General features: G+C 36.6%; 1 protein-coding gene across 2 annotated transcripts in view; it reads right to left on the minus strand.

Annotated features, from left to right (window-relative positions):
* arhgef10la (Rho guanine nucleotide exchange factor (GEF) 10-like a) overlaps nt 1–14,530 on the minus strand; it is a 107,996-nt gene that overhangs the window by 79,778 nt on the left and 13,688 nt on the right. Inside the window, exons 4-10 of one of the 2 annotated variants that reach the window (XM_079596673.1) lie at nt 11,846–12,000; nt 9,171–9,260; nt 8,336–8,463; nt 6,390–6,473; nt 3,630–3,738; nt 2,688–2,791; nt 1,483–1,560 (exon numbers count right to left, since the gene is read on the minus strand). In XM_079596673.1, the coding sequence (XP_079452799.1) occupies nt 1,483–1,560; nt 2,688–2,791; nt 3,630–3,738; nt 6,390–6,473; nt 8,336–8,463; nt 9,171–9,260; nt 11,846–12,000 (748 nt within the window). The remainder of the gene's footprint in view (nt 1–1,482; nt 1,561–2,687; nt 2,792–3,629; nt 3,739–6,389; nt 6,474–8,335; nt 8,464–9,170; nt 9,261–11,845; nt 12,001–14,530) is intronic. The other variant, XM_079596674.1, reaches the window with a different exon arrangement.

Raw genomic sequence — 14,530 nt, forward strand, 5'->3', positions numbered from 1 at the left:
AAATGTTTATTTTAATTGTCTTGTTTAACTTTGCTTTTATTTTTTCTATGATTTATCACCTGACAGTGACAGAAATTAACTTTCCCATTAAAGGCCAATATTTGCCCCCTTAAATTGAATTGCTTGTTAAATATACGGATCATCTTAGAGGTGGCATAAATGCATTTACACTGCAATTACAACTGCATAAAACATATTATGAGATCAATGTTTTAAATAACTTTTCACATTTCATAAGACCTAAAATACAAAGAAAAATAAACAAAGGTTTACATTACATACAGTAGGTGGGTAAAAGTTAACACATTTTTAATTCTGTTATTTTAATGTTAATTCTCCCATTGATATTGGCTTTGACTGTCTTGCCACATTATCAAATGTGCTCTGCTAAATGTTTGATAGGTTTGATTTCCTTAAATTGCAAAACAAGCTAGTGATGTCTATAGATAAACTCCAAGACTTAATCTTTAAAAGCAAAGACACTTTGCTAGTTAGACTGTGCACACAATAGATTTTTCATGGCTGCTTTCTTTCCTATCCTGGAGTCTCCAGAGCTAATGAATTATCGACAAATAGAAATAAGACAAAGGATGAGGCAATGGGACTATTTCTTTTTCTAAAGAGATGTGTCTGACTGCCCACAACAGCAGTACTAAACTTAATTATGCAGACCCCCATCCCCCTGCTTTTGGGCAACTTTACCTGATCCAACCACCCTAGACCATGTCTAGCATGCTATAAAGAGAGCAGGAATTGTAAAGTACACCCGACAGAGCTTTGATTTGACAACAAAGCTTGGAGATAGATCCTGAATGACTAGATTTCATAGAGCGTAAAGCTGTCATTGATCGGTGATTCAATTTTATACTCTGCCTGTGTCTTCAAAGGAGTGTGATAACAAATGCTTTTCTCTCCTCCACTAGCTGAGATCAGAATTATGTGTAATGAAACTCCACACTACGAAACCCACCAGACCCGCATGCTTCCATTTAAAGGAATGTGAATGTGAACACAAATTCCGTATTAAAGACCATATATAGTGTTATCTTTTGTTTGAAGGCTTTGAATAGCTGGACTTTCACATTAAGATGGAGCTTTGACATTATTTGTAACCCTTCCAAAGACTTTTGTTGTGCAATCATAAGAGTTATTTAACCATTTTAAGATAAAAGTAGCAACATTTAATGTTTAAATGTGTGCTAAAAAAAGCATTTACAGAAACACTTAACATGGCAATAATATTTAGCATTTTAACTACTTTTCTGAATTTATTTTTGTATGAATTTATTTGATGTATCAAAGCACTGAGTTTCAGTTTGATCTTAGTACGCTGAAAATAAAAAGACACACAAGACTTACCAAAGTTCTCAAAACTTTCTGTTATGTGAAAACATTTTGTCACTATCAAAAATATTTTTTTTTTTTTTTTTACCAACACAGCTGTGGAACAGATCCAATGGCACGTGAAATCATCCATTTTACCTGTAGGATCCGTTTAAGAGAGTCCAGGTAGCTCCTCTCACTCTGCACAATGGAGCTCAAAATGTGGCGTCGGACAATCTGTGGATGAGATGAAAAACATTCATACTAAGTAGGACACCATTTGAAATAGAAATATTTTGTAACACTATAAATGTGTTTGAATGAATTACTTTTGATCATTATGATGTGCCCTTTCTGAATAAAAGTATTAATTTGTTTAAACTATAGTGTATATTTATATAATTACACATCAGAATATTTTAATTCAATATTTATTAAAACAATAAATACACCAGGTCTCCAACTGCGACTAAATGGTCTCCAACTTTTTTCCTGCCAGTGCAACTACTTTTTGCTAGAGGTCATCCTGGTGCCACTAACAATTTGTTAAACTGATAAACGCTACCATTTGTGTTGCATATGAGAAACATTAAACGGCTACAACAACAACAAAAAAGCAGAACGAAACAGCGCTACCCCTTTGAACCAGAATATTTAGATTTTATCCCATAAAAATGAGGTTACAATTAAACAAGTAAAGACAAGTAAAGTCAGTGAAAAAAATCTGAACAAAAGGGCCTCATTCATGAAACTTATGTACATTTATGAGTAAATTCTTTGTAACTTGCGCGTAAAACTGACCTTCTCGAAAACTCTCTTCTGGATACACAAATGCTTAGTTAATATCAAATTTGATATTTAAACGTATGTACAGTATGTTAATGAATTGTTTAGTTACCCATATTTTTCAAATATCTTCTTTTGTGTTCAGCAGAAGAAAGACATTAATATAGGTTTGGAACAACTTGAGAGTGAGTAAATTATGATGACAGAATTTTAATTTTTGGGTGAACTTTCCCTTTAAATGCAGTTGTCACTCCTGAAACTTTACAGTGTGGATGTGGCCTAAATATCTTAAAGCTGTACTGTGGAAGGTTTCTTGGTTAAAAATTAACGGAATTCCATTTTTTGAGTCTACAATTTTGATTTAAATTTGGACAAGATGAGAGACCTCGAAAGTAGGACAACAGAGAAATGAAAGTACAATGCATTATGGTTACAATGGCATAGCTGTATGAATTTGAAAAGAAATATTGATGCACATTTTACTACCAAAATGAGTTCCCTCAAATGTGTATACCACATATACATACTATACTCAATTTAAAATATTTTTTTATAGAAATAAATACATATACATGCACCTGTTGGCTGCTAAGCCCATCTGGCATTGGTCCCAGTTGTGCAAGTGGGTGTTTTGCCTCGGATACCATTACATCCAGATACCCTGTATCATCCTCCGTGTCATCTGCCAGTATACATAAAAAAAAACAAAAAAAAACATTCAAAGACATTATATATCCCTGCAAAGCTAAGAATACATATTCACCTATTATTTCAACTCAGAAGAGATGCTCAAACAGAAAAAAAGAACATTCAAACTTAGTAAGGAACAGGGTGTTCTAAGCCACATCCAAGCATTCTTTTACTCGACGGTTACAAAAGAAAACCATCCTGCATACAATTTTGCACCTTTTCCCAAAGACTTAAGATCTTCACACAAGTTTTTGCAGGCTCTCTAAATGATAAAAGAAATTATAACAGAACCTCCAAATCAAATGTTTAGCACTATACGCAGTGTGGTATGTCGTTTAAAGTGGTGTTTCAATAGGCATCACACCAGTCTCCACTTCCAAATAGTAATTTTCCCATTGTGCAGAAGGGCATTATGGGGACCAATCCCAGCCAATTTCCCTGTGCATCAAATGCCCTCATCAGCTCATATGCCTACCATTTTATATTAAAGACCCAGTCTGATTTATAATACTTTCCTGCTTCATGACAAATATTTCACATCATCGTGTTTTTCAGGCTCTACCTCCAGGAGTCAATTCTCTACTTAAAAGCAGAATATAAGAAAGCATTCCATCAACCTTTTCTATCGCATCTGACTCTGTGGCTGTCAGATCATATGCCATCTGTAAAGAGGTCTAACTTAATTCCATGAATAGACCTGTTTCTTTGAGGGAGAAAAATGCATTAGAAATCTATAATTGCCTCTTTCCTGAATGGGATTCTATCAAAGCAAAAGTGGACAGGATGAGTGCTTGAAAGAAGATAAATTCTCAAAAATATTCTTAGATTACCTGAGTGGTCCTTTTTATGTAGGAATGGAACTCTCCTCATCACAGCGATTTTGGTCTTCTCCAGGCCATCTTTCGTTCCGCTACGTGCCGCCCGCATCAGCTGGTGGACCTGCAAAGGGACCAGAGGGGAACAGAAAATCACAGGCAGTCCAGCTGACGTTTCTCTATAACCAGTGACGTTGAACACCCTTATTGAAAAAGGTTGACCGTCTCAAGCCCTCGAGCGTAAACAGCCATGCTTGGGTTTGCCTGCCATTTGTGAGGCACCAGTTCAGTGCAGCGTGGCGGCAGTTGGGTGTGTGCTTAAGGGTTTGCTTCAATGGCCACAAGCCACAAGATCCCAAGTGTGTGAGAGAACATCAAGTTACAGAGATATTTTTAAATTTGAAAAAAAAAGGAGGCAGACAGCCCATCTTCGAAAGCAGGTCATTAATGGAGAGCATGTGGAAATGTCTTGCTTAAACCACATGAAGAGTGGTTATATATATATATATATATATATATATATATATATATATATATATATATATATATATATATATATATATATATATATATATATATATATATATATATATATATATATATATATATATATATATATATATATATATATATATATATATATATATACACACACACACATACACACACACACACACACACACACACACACACACACACACACACACACACACGTGTGCCCATATCCCAGCCTCATACAAATCAAATTAGAGATTAGGGAAGCTGAATCAAAATGTTTTATAGTGGAAGTGAATTGAATGGTTTGTTTACAACAGAATAAAAGAAAGTGAGAATAATACAGAGAGGGACTTTTAATGCAAAAGGAAAGGCAGAGGGTTCCAAATTGACCATAAGTGCCTTGGAAAGTGGACATGTGATAGATATGTGACTGTTACACGCAAGTAGAATACACATACTGTTCAGAAGTTTGGGGATTGTAGATTTTTCAAACATGCACACCAAGGCTGCATTTCTTTGATCAAAAATAAAGCAGTGGAATATTATTGCAATTCAAAATATAATGTATAATTTTCTAATTAAATATATTTTACAATTTAATTTATTCCTGTGATGGCAAAGCTGAATTTGGAGCATCATTACTCCAGTCTTGTGTCAAGTGATCCTTCAGACATCATTCTAATATCCTGATTTGATGCTCAAGAACCGTCTCTTACTATAAATGTTGAAAACCGTTGTGCTGCTTAACATTTTAGTGGAAACATTTGTTTTCCAGATTCTTTGATGAACAGAAACTTGAAAAGAACAGCATTTTTTAAATATTATAATTTTGATTTTTGATTTTTGTGTCTTTAGCCCCAGTGCCTTTGATTGGTTTAAAGGCCCCGATATACTCGCATCCTTTTTGTTCGTCGCTTAAGTTAGGGTTAAAAAGAAGTTGGAAATATGCAAGTAGTGGTATACTGTTAGAGAACATCCTGACGCCGCCCACAATGCTGAGAGCAGCGTTTAGATGAACATGTTCTGTGCGCTTTCCAATCAATAACAAAATAAACACCCAACAAAAATGACAGCGATGAAAAGCCAGTAGTTAATAAAGCATCTGATCATAGCGCTGTGGATGTTTGCACAAGCTCTCTTTCATTTAGAATTTTAAAAAATTCCACTATAAAGCGGCTCTCCAGTGCGTTCATGTTTTTACTCCCGGACATCTGACTTCGAACAGAAGAAATGAACCGACGAAGATTTCACCGTCAAAGAAGGTGGAGCCTCAGTCAGAGGACACCTACCTATTACTGTATTTAATCACCATGGACCAATGATAGTTAGAAGGTGTTTACCAACCGGAGGGAACTCTTCCGGAAAGTTTGCTTTGGCAAGCTGTTTGAACCCCCGAAATGAACACAAAACGAACTTCGTTTTGGCCAGATGTTGCTCGAAATGACGTCACACTAGTTCACTCTTCGCTTTAAGTATATAGGTGCCTTGATGAATGGAAGCATGTTTCCACCACAGAATAAAAAAAATTATAATTGCAACTTTTTATCTCACTATTTTATCATCGCAATTGCCAGTTTATATCTCGCAATTCTGACTTTATAACTCACAATAACGACATTATATCTCACAATTCTGAGAAAAAAATTGTGAGCTAAATAGTCACAATCATATTTTTAATTGAATTATTCTGTGGCGGAAACATGCTTCCATAATGCATCTTTGCTGAAAACGGTGTTCTTTAAAAAGAACGTTTGCATGGTATTGTATATATACTGTAAATCAATCTTTAATTTGTCATTTTATATTTCAATAGTAAAATGTATTATATTAAATCCAAAAAATGTGTAAAAAAAATTTCACAATGTAGACTACACCTATTATCTGCATGACTTAAATTCATATGACAAAACTATCAAGTGCAGTGAACATCTACAGGTATTTCCAGCTGTGTTTGTAGAGATCAGTGAACACTCCATTCAGACCCTGTGCTTTAAAACACAGATAAAAAGAGAGACAGAAAAGCAAGACAGGGACAGACAACTCAAATGAAGAATGAAGACTTATCCTGCTGAAAAAAAGAGACTTAGCATATTGCTGTGCTTTGGATGTGTTGGTTAATGAACCAGCATGGAAATTCAAACTAGTCTTTTGAGCAGGGAAAAGTGAGAAAGAGAATATGTAATCTTGAACGCAGGTGACTGTGATCGCCTCTATTGACAGCTGTGAGCTGGTACATCCCCATGAAGCCCATTCTTCCCCATACGTGCTTGAGTGTACCTGATGTCTGCCCCCCAGTCTCATGGCTAGCTCCTGTTTGGTCCTGGTGTAACGTTCTCTCAGTCGTCGCACATCGGGGGAGAGCTACGGATATCGTCACGGCAACAACACAGGCCATGGGTGAGAGCGCAATAACATGGTAACATGGGGAAGAGGAAGGAACGGAGGAGTAAGCATAAAGGTGAGGGAAACTAAGGGATGAGGGCAAGGCAAAATCAGGATCAACCACAAAAGCATATGCAACAGAAATTACTGACACAATGGGCGTGGCTTAAATCTTAAATCAAAGCAGCATGGGATAGACAGAGGAAGATACAATTATGACAGCATGTACACCCTCGCTAATGTGAATCTCAGACAAGCACCGCCTTATTTCCAAAACAAAGCCACAGGCTGTGTCCAAAAGAGAGGTAGGAAGTCATCTCGTCCTAATCCAATGTTTGTGAAACATCCTGTCAAATAAGATGCATTCGTCTGATCGGTTTCCCAAGGATGCATCTATGCTGCCTTCAATGCTTCTGATATTCCTGAATGCTTTGAGTGCAGTTTCACGATTAGTGGAAAGAATTAATATTGCGTCTGATGGAGCATTCAAAAAATGTCTGAAGAATATTAAAAAAATGAAAACTTATACCATTCAAAAGTTTGGGGTTGGTAAGTTTTTGTAGTGTAATGTTTTGAATTAAGAATTAAGGCAATAAAATGCCTTGTTTATTATGCACACCAAATGAAAATAAAAACAATATTATATAATACACTGTATACAATTTAAAATTAAAATTTTCTGTTGTAATATATTTTAACATGTAATTTATTCATGTGATGGCAAAGATTAATTTTCAGTAGCCATTACATTAGAGTTCAGTGTCACATGATCCTTCAGAAATCATTCTAATATGCAGTTTCTTACTGCTCAAGAAACATACCTTTTATTATTATTAATGTTGAAAACAGTTATGCTGCATTGTATTTTTGTGAAGAATACAGGAATATATATATATATATAAAATATATATAGAGAAAATTCAATGGAATCGCATTTGTTTAAAAAATACAAATCCTTTGTAACAATGTAAAAGTATACTGTTACTTTTGATCAATTAAATGCATCCTTGCTGAATAAAAACATTTTATTTAAAAAGAAAACATTTTGAAAGATATTGTATATTCATACAATTTGTATAACTATTTCTACAGAAAATTTGGGCATTGCATTCATTCATCATTTAATATCTGACAATCGCAAAGACTCATTCCCAATTAGACCATGCTGTTGTGAAGTCAGTTGTTGCTTGTTTGTCCTTTTGAGTTAGTTTTATTCTTAACAAGCCCACTATAAAAACTTGTGACACCTTCACAAAAGAAAGCCATTCCATTCCAATTATATAAGCACTGAAAAAAAGCAGGGGGAATAACTGGTTAAACTGAGCTCAAATCACTGTGGTATTAGACTCAGCAATCTAATTCTTGCTTATCGCGAGTCGTCTGGCAGCAGGAATCTTATGGAGCCTAATTCAGCGAAGGTAAAGGTGAGTCTGGCCATGGGAAATTGGTTTCTGAGGGACTGCCGCCTGGGCAAAGTGTTTTCCATACCAGTGTGACCTCATGAACGTGTAAGGGCAGATAACACAGTGCACACAGAATTCAAATTTGCAGCAATATAGAGCAGTGTAAAAGTGTGTCAGTCACGCCCCAGCGTTAGTAGCGATTAGGCAAGTGCTGGCCAACACTGCGCTCTTGTGGTGGCAAAGCAAACCTTCACCATCAACATATCACAAGAACCTGCATCTCAAATAAATGATCAAAACACATACCAATCAATCAGCCTGCAACCTTCGGGGGTTTAAAATCATTATGAGGAATGTGGAAATGTGTCTGAAGATAAATCAGATGTTTGGAAGGATGTAATTATTGCCGTTGTGGGGAATATATTACCACACACGCACCTTGCTACGGGTTGGCGCCCTCTCAGAGTCGGACTGCTCATCATAGCTTTCAAACTCACTTGAGCTCCAGCCATTTTTGGACCCTTGCAAGCCCTCCTCTTTCTGAACGTCCTCGTAGATCAAGTCAGCTGACACACAAAGCAATGCAGGTTTCAGAACAGTCCTGTTAATACTGTAGGTCTTCTGACAATGACATGTTGATTCAAAGAAACATCTACCTAACATAACACATAAAAATCACACATATGCTAGAAAGGTGTTTCTTCAACCAAGGGCACTTTTGGCCCATGTGGACTTTGTGAAATTGTTGTTTAACCTTGACATTATAGCAAATGTCATTTCCACCATATCTCAAATGATACATTATTTTCTCTTTTTTCCTTTGTCAAATATCTATCACTGGTGAACAGGTACACTAACTTTATTAGGGGCAAAATGTTTGATTTTGATGGAAATGGTGCCATCTGTTGGTCGTAATTTGTGTAAAAACAGATATAAATAATTGAAAATGATTCATCGTCATTTGTAAATGTATATTTTATGATGAATCTTCATATTTTAAGACCGTTTGTCAGGATCTGAAAGAGTAAAACTATAAAATGTATTTGAACAGTAGAAAGATAAATTATAAAATTATAGTAAAAAGATTCCAAAACAGTTTTATATCACAAAGAAGAAAAATCTGAAATGTGAATCTGTTATTTTATTATAAAAACCAACCTGCATAAAATTGCTTGCCTTGAAGTTGAAGAAACACCCAGATATGCGCAACATTAAGACACTGGAACTGAGAGATCTATATACGCTGAAAGACAGACACAAACACGTGACTGACCTTCTCCTGAGGACAAATCTTCACAGGGTACATCATCATAGATCACCTCGGGACCAGCCGTCTGGTGTTCAGACTCAGCGCAGGCATCATCTGAAAAAAAAAAAAAAAAAATCAAGCAATAGTCTGTGACGTAGCTATATCAGAGTGAACCGGGACTTGATTTTGTCCATCTGGAATTTATTTAATGGTTGTTGTTTGCTATTGCTGTCATCTCTGACAGGTTGTCCCGCCCAATAAACGTCATCGGATTTGATAGTGTGCTTTTGTATAAAAGCAATGCTTACAATTGTTTTTGGACACTCCCTTATGTTTGACAGAAAATATATATATATTTTTTTTTAAAGGATTTTATGATCTAAGAGCTGCTTTCCACAAGTTGCAGTAATCATTCGCGTAACCTCATATGATTACTTCTTGTGAGTTTTATGCAAGTTTTGTGCTACTTCTGTGATCGCCTTCACACTGTATTCCCAAACTGTAGTGCCCCAGTCAACATCAATCAAAACAAGTCAACAAAACTGAACTTGGCGGGCCACATTGATTTTTTTCTTTTTAAAGATTATTTGCCCAGAAAATTTTATTTTTAAAACTTACCCAAAGCACTGTTTTCAATTGATCAGACATGAAGTGAACTATGAAGAAAACCTGAACTAAAGCCAGGTCAAACAGCAGAAAGCTGTTGCAATGTTTAATGTTGGTATGATTCCTATGCTAAGAAAGGACGTGACCTTATCTGGCAATCTGTCACCACATCAGAAAACCCAACACAACTTCCAATCCGACAGTAGATATACTGATGGAAACAGCCATTATGTTCACACACCACAAATGTTAGTAATTTCTAGTGGCATTTCCAATTTGGAAGGGAGAACATTTTTTTAATGTGCATTTTAAAACTAAGCACACTTCTGGCTTCTGCCAGTGCAAAGACACTTAATATTCAGCAGCAATTTTATTGATTTGACTGAACTGACACATTTGTTAATGATTATCAGTAGAGATGCACCGATATGAAATTTCTCAGCCGATACCGACAGCCCATTATTCAGAATGATATCGGCCGCTGCCGATAGTTTGGTTTTTCTTATGGAAAAAGATATCTCTCCAAAATAATGCTGCAAACTATAAAGAGAAACCTCTCATTTGGAACACTATAATATGAGGTAAAATTAACACCAGAGCTATTATATTCAACTGCTATTTATTTCCAGATATTTACACAAATAAGCTGAAATTTTGTAGGCTATACAACTCAGTTAAACATACGCCTATCAGGTAGTTTTCATAAGCACTTGTCTTCATAGCAAATTTGTTCAAACATACATAGGCTATATAATTAACAGTAGGCCTAAATAAGCTCCTCTCTAAAGCTAACTAACAAACGGATGACATTATGTGGTAACATAAATTGATATTGTTCAGCTGTTTTTTTTTTTTTTTTTACATCTTTCTGCGGTTGAAACACTGATTGAGTGAAATACATGATGGTGTCGGTAAGTTGTACTGTATCTTTCAACTTACCTTCTGATATTCATGTATGTTTTTCAACATATAAGTTATCAAATTAAAGGAATAGACTCGCGCTCCGCGCTGCTGCTTGAACTGATCGCGCTACAGCGATCTGGCACGTCACATTTAAGAGCGTCAAAACGCCATTTAGTGTGAATTTCGTGATAAAATGGACAGAATTTGAGAGATGACACTTTGTTTCTTTTTAGAAGTAGCAAAGCACAGAGCTATTTGCGATTATTGGATGAGAGGCACGCAACAACAAAAAAAATGTTTAGTAGCTATAGGAACACACTGCAAGCCTGGTTTGAACTACGGGTGATTCATAGGGTCAAATAGAGCCTGCTTTTATGTAGCTGTTTTTCGCTGTTAATGCCAATGCCTTTGTCGCATTATAACTTGCCCTAACTGACTCAACACTAGAGATTTTCTTCACACAATGGTTTACTGCACGCTTTTGATTGACATGATATAATCGGCACTGCTGTTTTTAAACAATCAATTGCTTTTATCATTAAAATAATTGGTTTTATCGGCCAATATCGATTGTTGGCCGATTATCGGTGCTTCTCTAATTTTCAGTTTTGTTCAAATGTAACAGTATGGTATTTGGGGTAAAAAGCACCCCTGCTTTTGGGGCAAAAGGCACAATAATTAACATGATAAATATAGCTGGCTGACTTCAGATTCAGATGGTAGCCTATACCATATATTAAGTAGGGTATACACTTTAGAAATAATCCCCACATTTATAATTAAACTATAATATAAAAAAAACTATATTAATTATATAATATTATAAAATATTACTACTGTAAAGCTATAATAATTTATTATGGGATCTCATTCAATGCTTTCAGAATCTTTACTTTTTAAAATAATTTAGTTTATCTTAAAATAAACATTTTAATGACAGTAGGCCTATATTTATTGAACAAAAATTAATTATTTTATTTATCAAAATAAACCGAAAATAGTACAAACTTGTACAAAGTGATTGTTTTGAACAAGTATTAACTTCATTGCATTATTATAAACTACATTATTAAAAACATATTATTTTAGCTGATGTATATCAATACTTTGTGCCTTTTGCTTCATGCTGGTGAGCCCTTTTTACCCTGCTTTATATAAACGCTATAGCTGTAATTTGATTTGTCTCTTACCTTCGGCATTCTGTGATGGGCTGTGTCTGCTATTCTCTGTTTCTGTGTTAGTTTCAATGGAGCATGTTTCCCTCTCGGTCTTCTTCACCGCAGTGCAAGTCTGGTCTTCCTCTTCATTTAAGTCCTCTTGTGCAGAGTCTGTGAAAGCTTGATCTCTGGAACATTCCCCAAAAATAGAGCCATATTATTGCTGACCTCTCAAGGGTATAAGATCACTGATACTGAGATCAGCTGAGATCAGCTCAAGCCTAAGACTGTGTGGTGGGTGGTAGGAGAAGGGAAAGTGTTCAGATGCCATCAGCCTCATATAGTCAGGATTACAAAGGGCACTTTTTTCCCGTTATGAGTGCTACAGTGTTAGAGTGAAAATGGAAATGTGGTAGACTATTCAAAGTGTAAGTAGAGAGTAGGATAACCAGTACAATATGAGTTATTTTTATATATAATTTAATTACATTTAAATAAATGTTTGTTATTTAAAACTAGTATTGCTTAAGTCAACTTCATTCAACTCATATTTGATCTATGAGCTGTGCTATATGAAAAAGGGCATACGTTATTCATAAGGTTTACCATAACAGGAAAGAATATGATGAAAAATCATTCTGTTCATGGAATAATGCTTTCATGCTTCAAAATGTTACAGCGCTTCTGGTCATTGAAATGTATTTCAGCATATAATCTCCACAGTTTTTTTTGTGCTTTTAAGAATAATCATCTATTGCCTCCAATGACACGTCCTCACACGTTCAATTCAATTCACACCACCTTTACTTACAGTATTTCAAGAGCAGTGATGCACTTCACATGCAATACCTTAATCTTAGTTGTAAGATTAAGGTAGAGATAATTGTTTTAAGTCTTTGTAATAACAGTCTATGTAGACAACATCCCCCAAGACTTCAAAAAAATGCTCTCTACCTTAATCTTACAACTAATTATAATTAAATAACAATAGCGCTTTCACAGACCCAATGGCCACCAAAGCGCTTTACACATTGCCTCACATTCACCCACCGACGGCGTTGTCAGCCATGCAAGGCACCATCCAGCTCGTCAGGAGCAGCTGGGGTTAGGTGTCTTGCTCATGGACACCTCGACACTTGGAACCGAGGATTGAACCACCAATCTTCCGGTTTGTAGACAACCTACATGAACCACTGAGCCTTTTTTCAACTTTTTCCTTCCTGAACAGGAAATTGCTTGATCACAAAACATGATTATCTTAATTATAACAGGCAACAGAACCAATGTATAGGCAATGTATGTAACTAATGTAAACTATACATTTACATCTCCAAATATTTTAGCCATGAGGGAGGTCTGAGAGTTCTTGATGGACATCCCCTCGGCCCACTGAGTTCTCTATTTTATCACAGGCAGACGTTTCCTCCGCGAGAGCAGGTGCAGGATCCGGCATCTGAACAGCTTGTGCCAGTTGTGAAGAATGCCATTTCCTTCCATCCTCTAGTAAGTAGGTATCTGGACCCACTTGTTCCTCAATTCCAACGGGGTCGGAAACTTTGCAGTGTCCCTTCGGCACATGAAAGGTCTTGCACACCCGCACCCTGTCCCCCTTTTTCAGGATAACCAGTTGTACGCTTCGTTTTGCATCAGTGTAATGATTCATCTGAGATTGCTTATGAACGATTCGCTTGCGCACAGGCGCTGCCCGGAGAGTGCTGGCAGGAGGATGAAGGGTTAGTTTTGTCCTCATCTTCTGCCAATGGAGCAATTCAAAGGGTGAAACTCCCGTGGTGGCACGTGGAGTAGAACGGTAAACTTGGTGAAAGTCAGTAACAGTACGCTTCCATGGCTTAGACTGTATTATAGCTATACGCAGTCCTTAAGAACCCTGTTAAAAGCGTTCTATGGCACCATTCACTGCTGGATGACAGCGTGGCGGACTGGAGTAATGTCTCTTTCTCGCAGAAAGGTTGTGAATGCAAGTGAATTGTGGCCCATTATCCGTAACCAACTCTACCAGGTAACCATGGCGACTAAAGACGCTATTGAGAAAGTCAATCACAACCCCCGTGATCACAAACGATGTAAAAGGCAACTTCCAGCCATTTGGAATGGTAATCAATTAAGGTAGATATAGCATCCATACAGTCCCAAGCTGTGTCAAATGTCCATCCCCAGTTTACTCAATGGTGCATCTGGGAAAGGTACCAGTTGAAGGGGGACGGTAACAGTCTGAACAGATTTATCCAACTTTTGTCAAAACTCGCACAAGGATAGCAGATTCTGGATAACTTTATCCATTCCAGGGAACCAGTAAGATTCCCTGGTGACTATGGCTCTTACTGTTACATTTAATTATTGGTCAAATGGTATTTTCACTTGTTTACAATCAGGGTTAGGTGCTTCTGTGTTATTCGCTATTCACCCATCATTTCCCTCTGAATTCAGGGTTAAATTAGGGTTAGATTCAAGGGTATAGATAGTGGGTGCTTCTCATTTCTTATTTGTGCATCCTCGTTTCCTTTCCTCGAGTCTCAGCTCCAACCCTTTAGGATGCGAGGCAAGGCTGCTAGTGTAGCCGGGTGAGGTATAGCCCCGGTACGATTGGCTGGTGTCACCAAAGCCTGTGAACCAATCAGTGTTTTTACTGCATTATAATAATTGGTCAGTATTATGTAGTTCGATGAACCTATTAGAGCCTTAGAGTATAAAAAAGGG

The sequence above is a fragment of the Phoxinus phoxinus genome (assembly GCF_949152265.1).
Source record: "Phoxinus phoxinus genome assembly, chromosome: 22".
NCBI classification, from domain to species: Eukaryota; Metazoa; Chordata; class Actinopteri; order Cypriniformes; family Leuciscidae; genus Phoxinus; species Phoxinus phoxinus.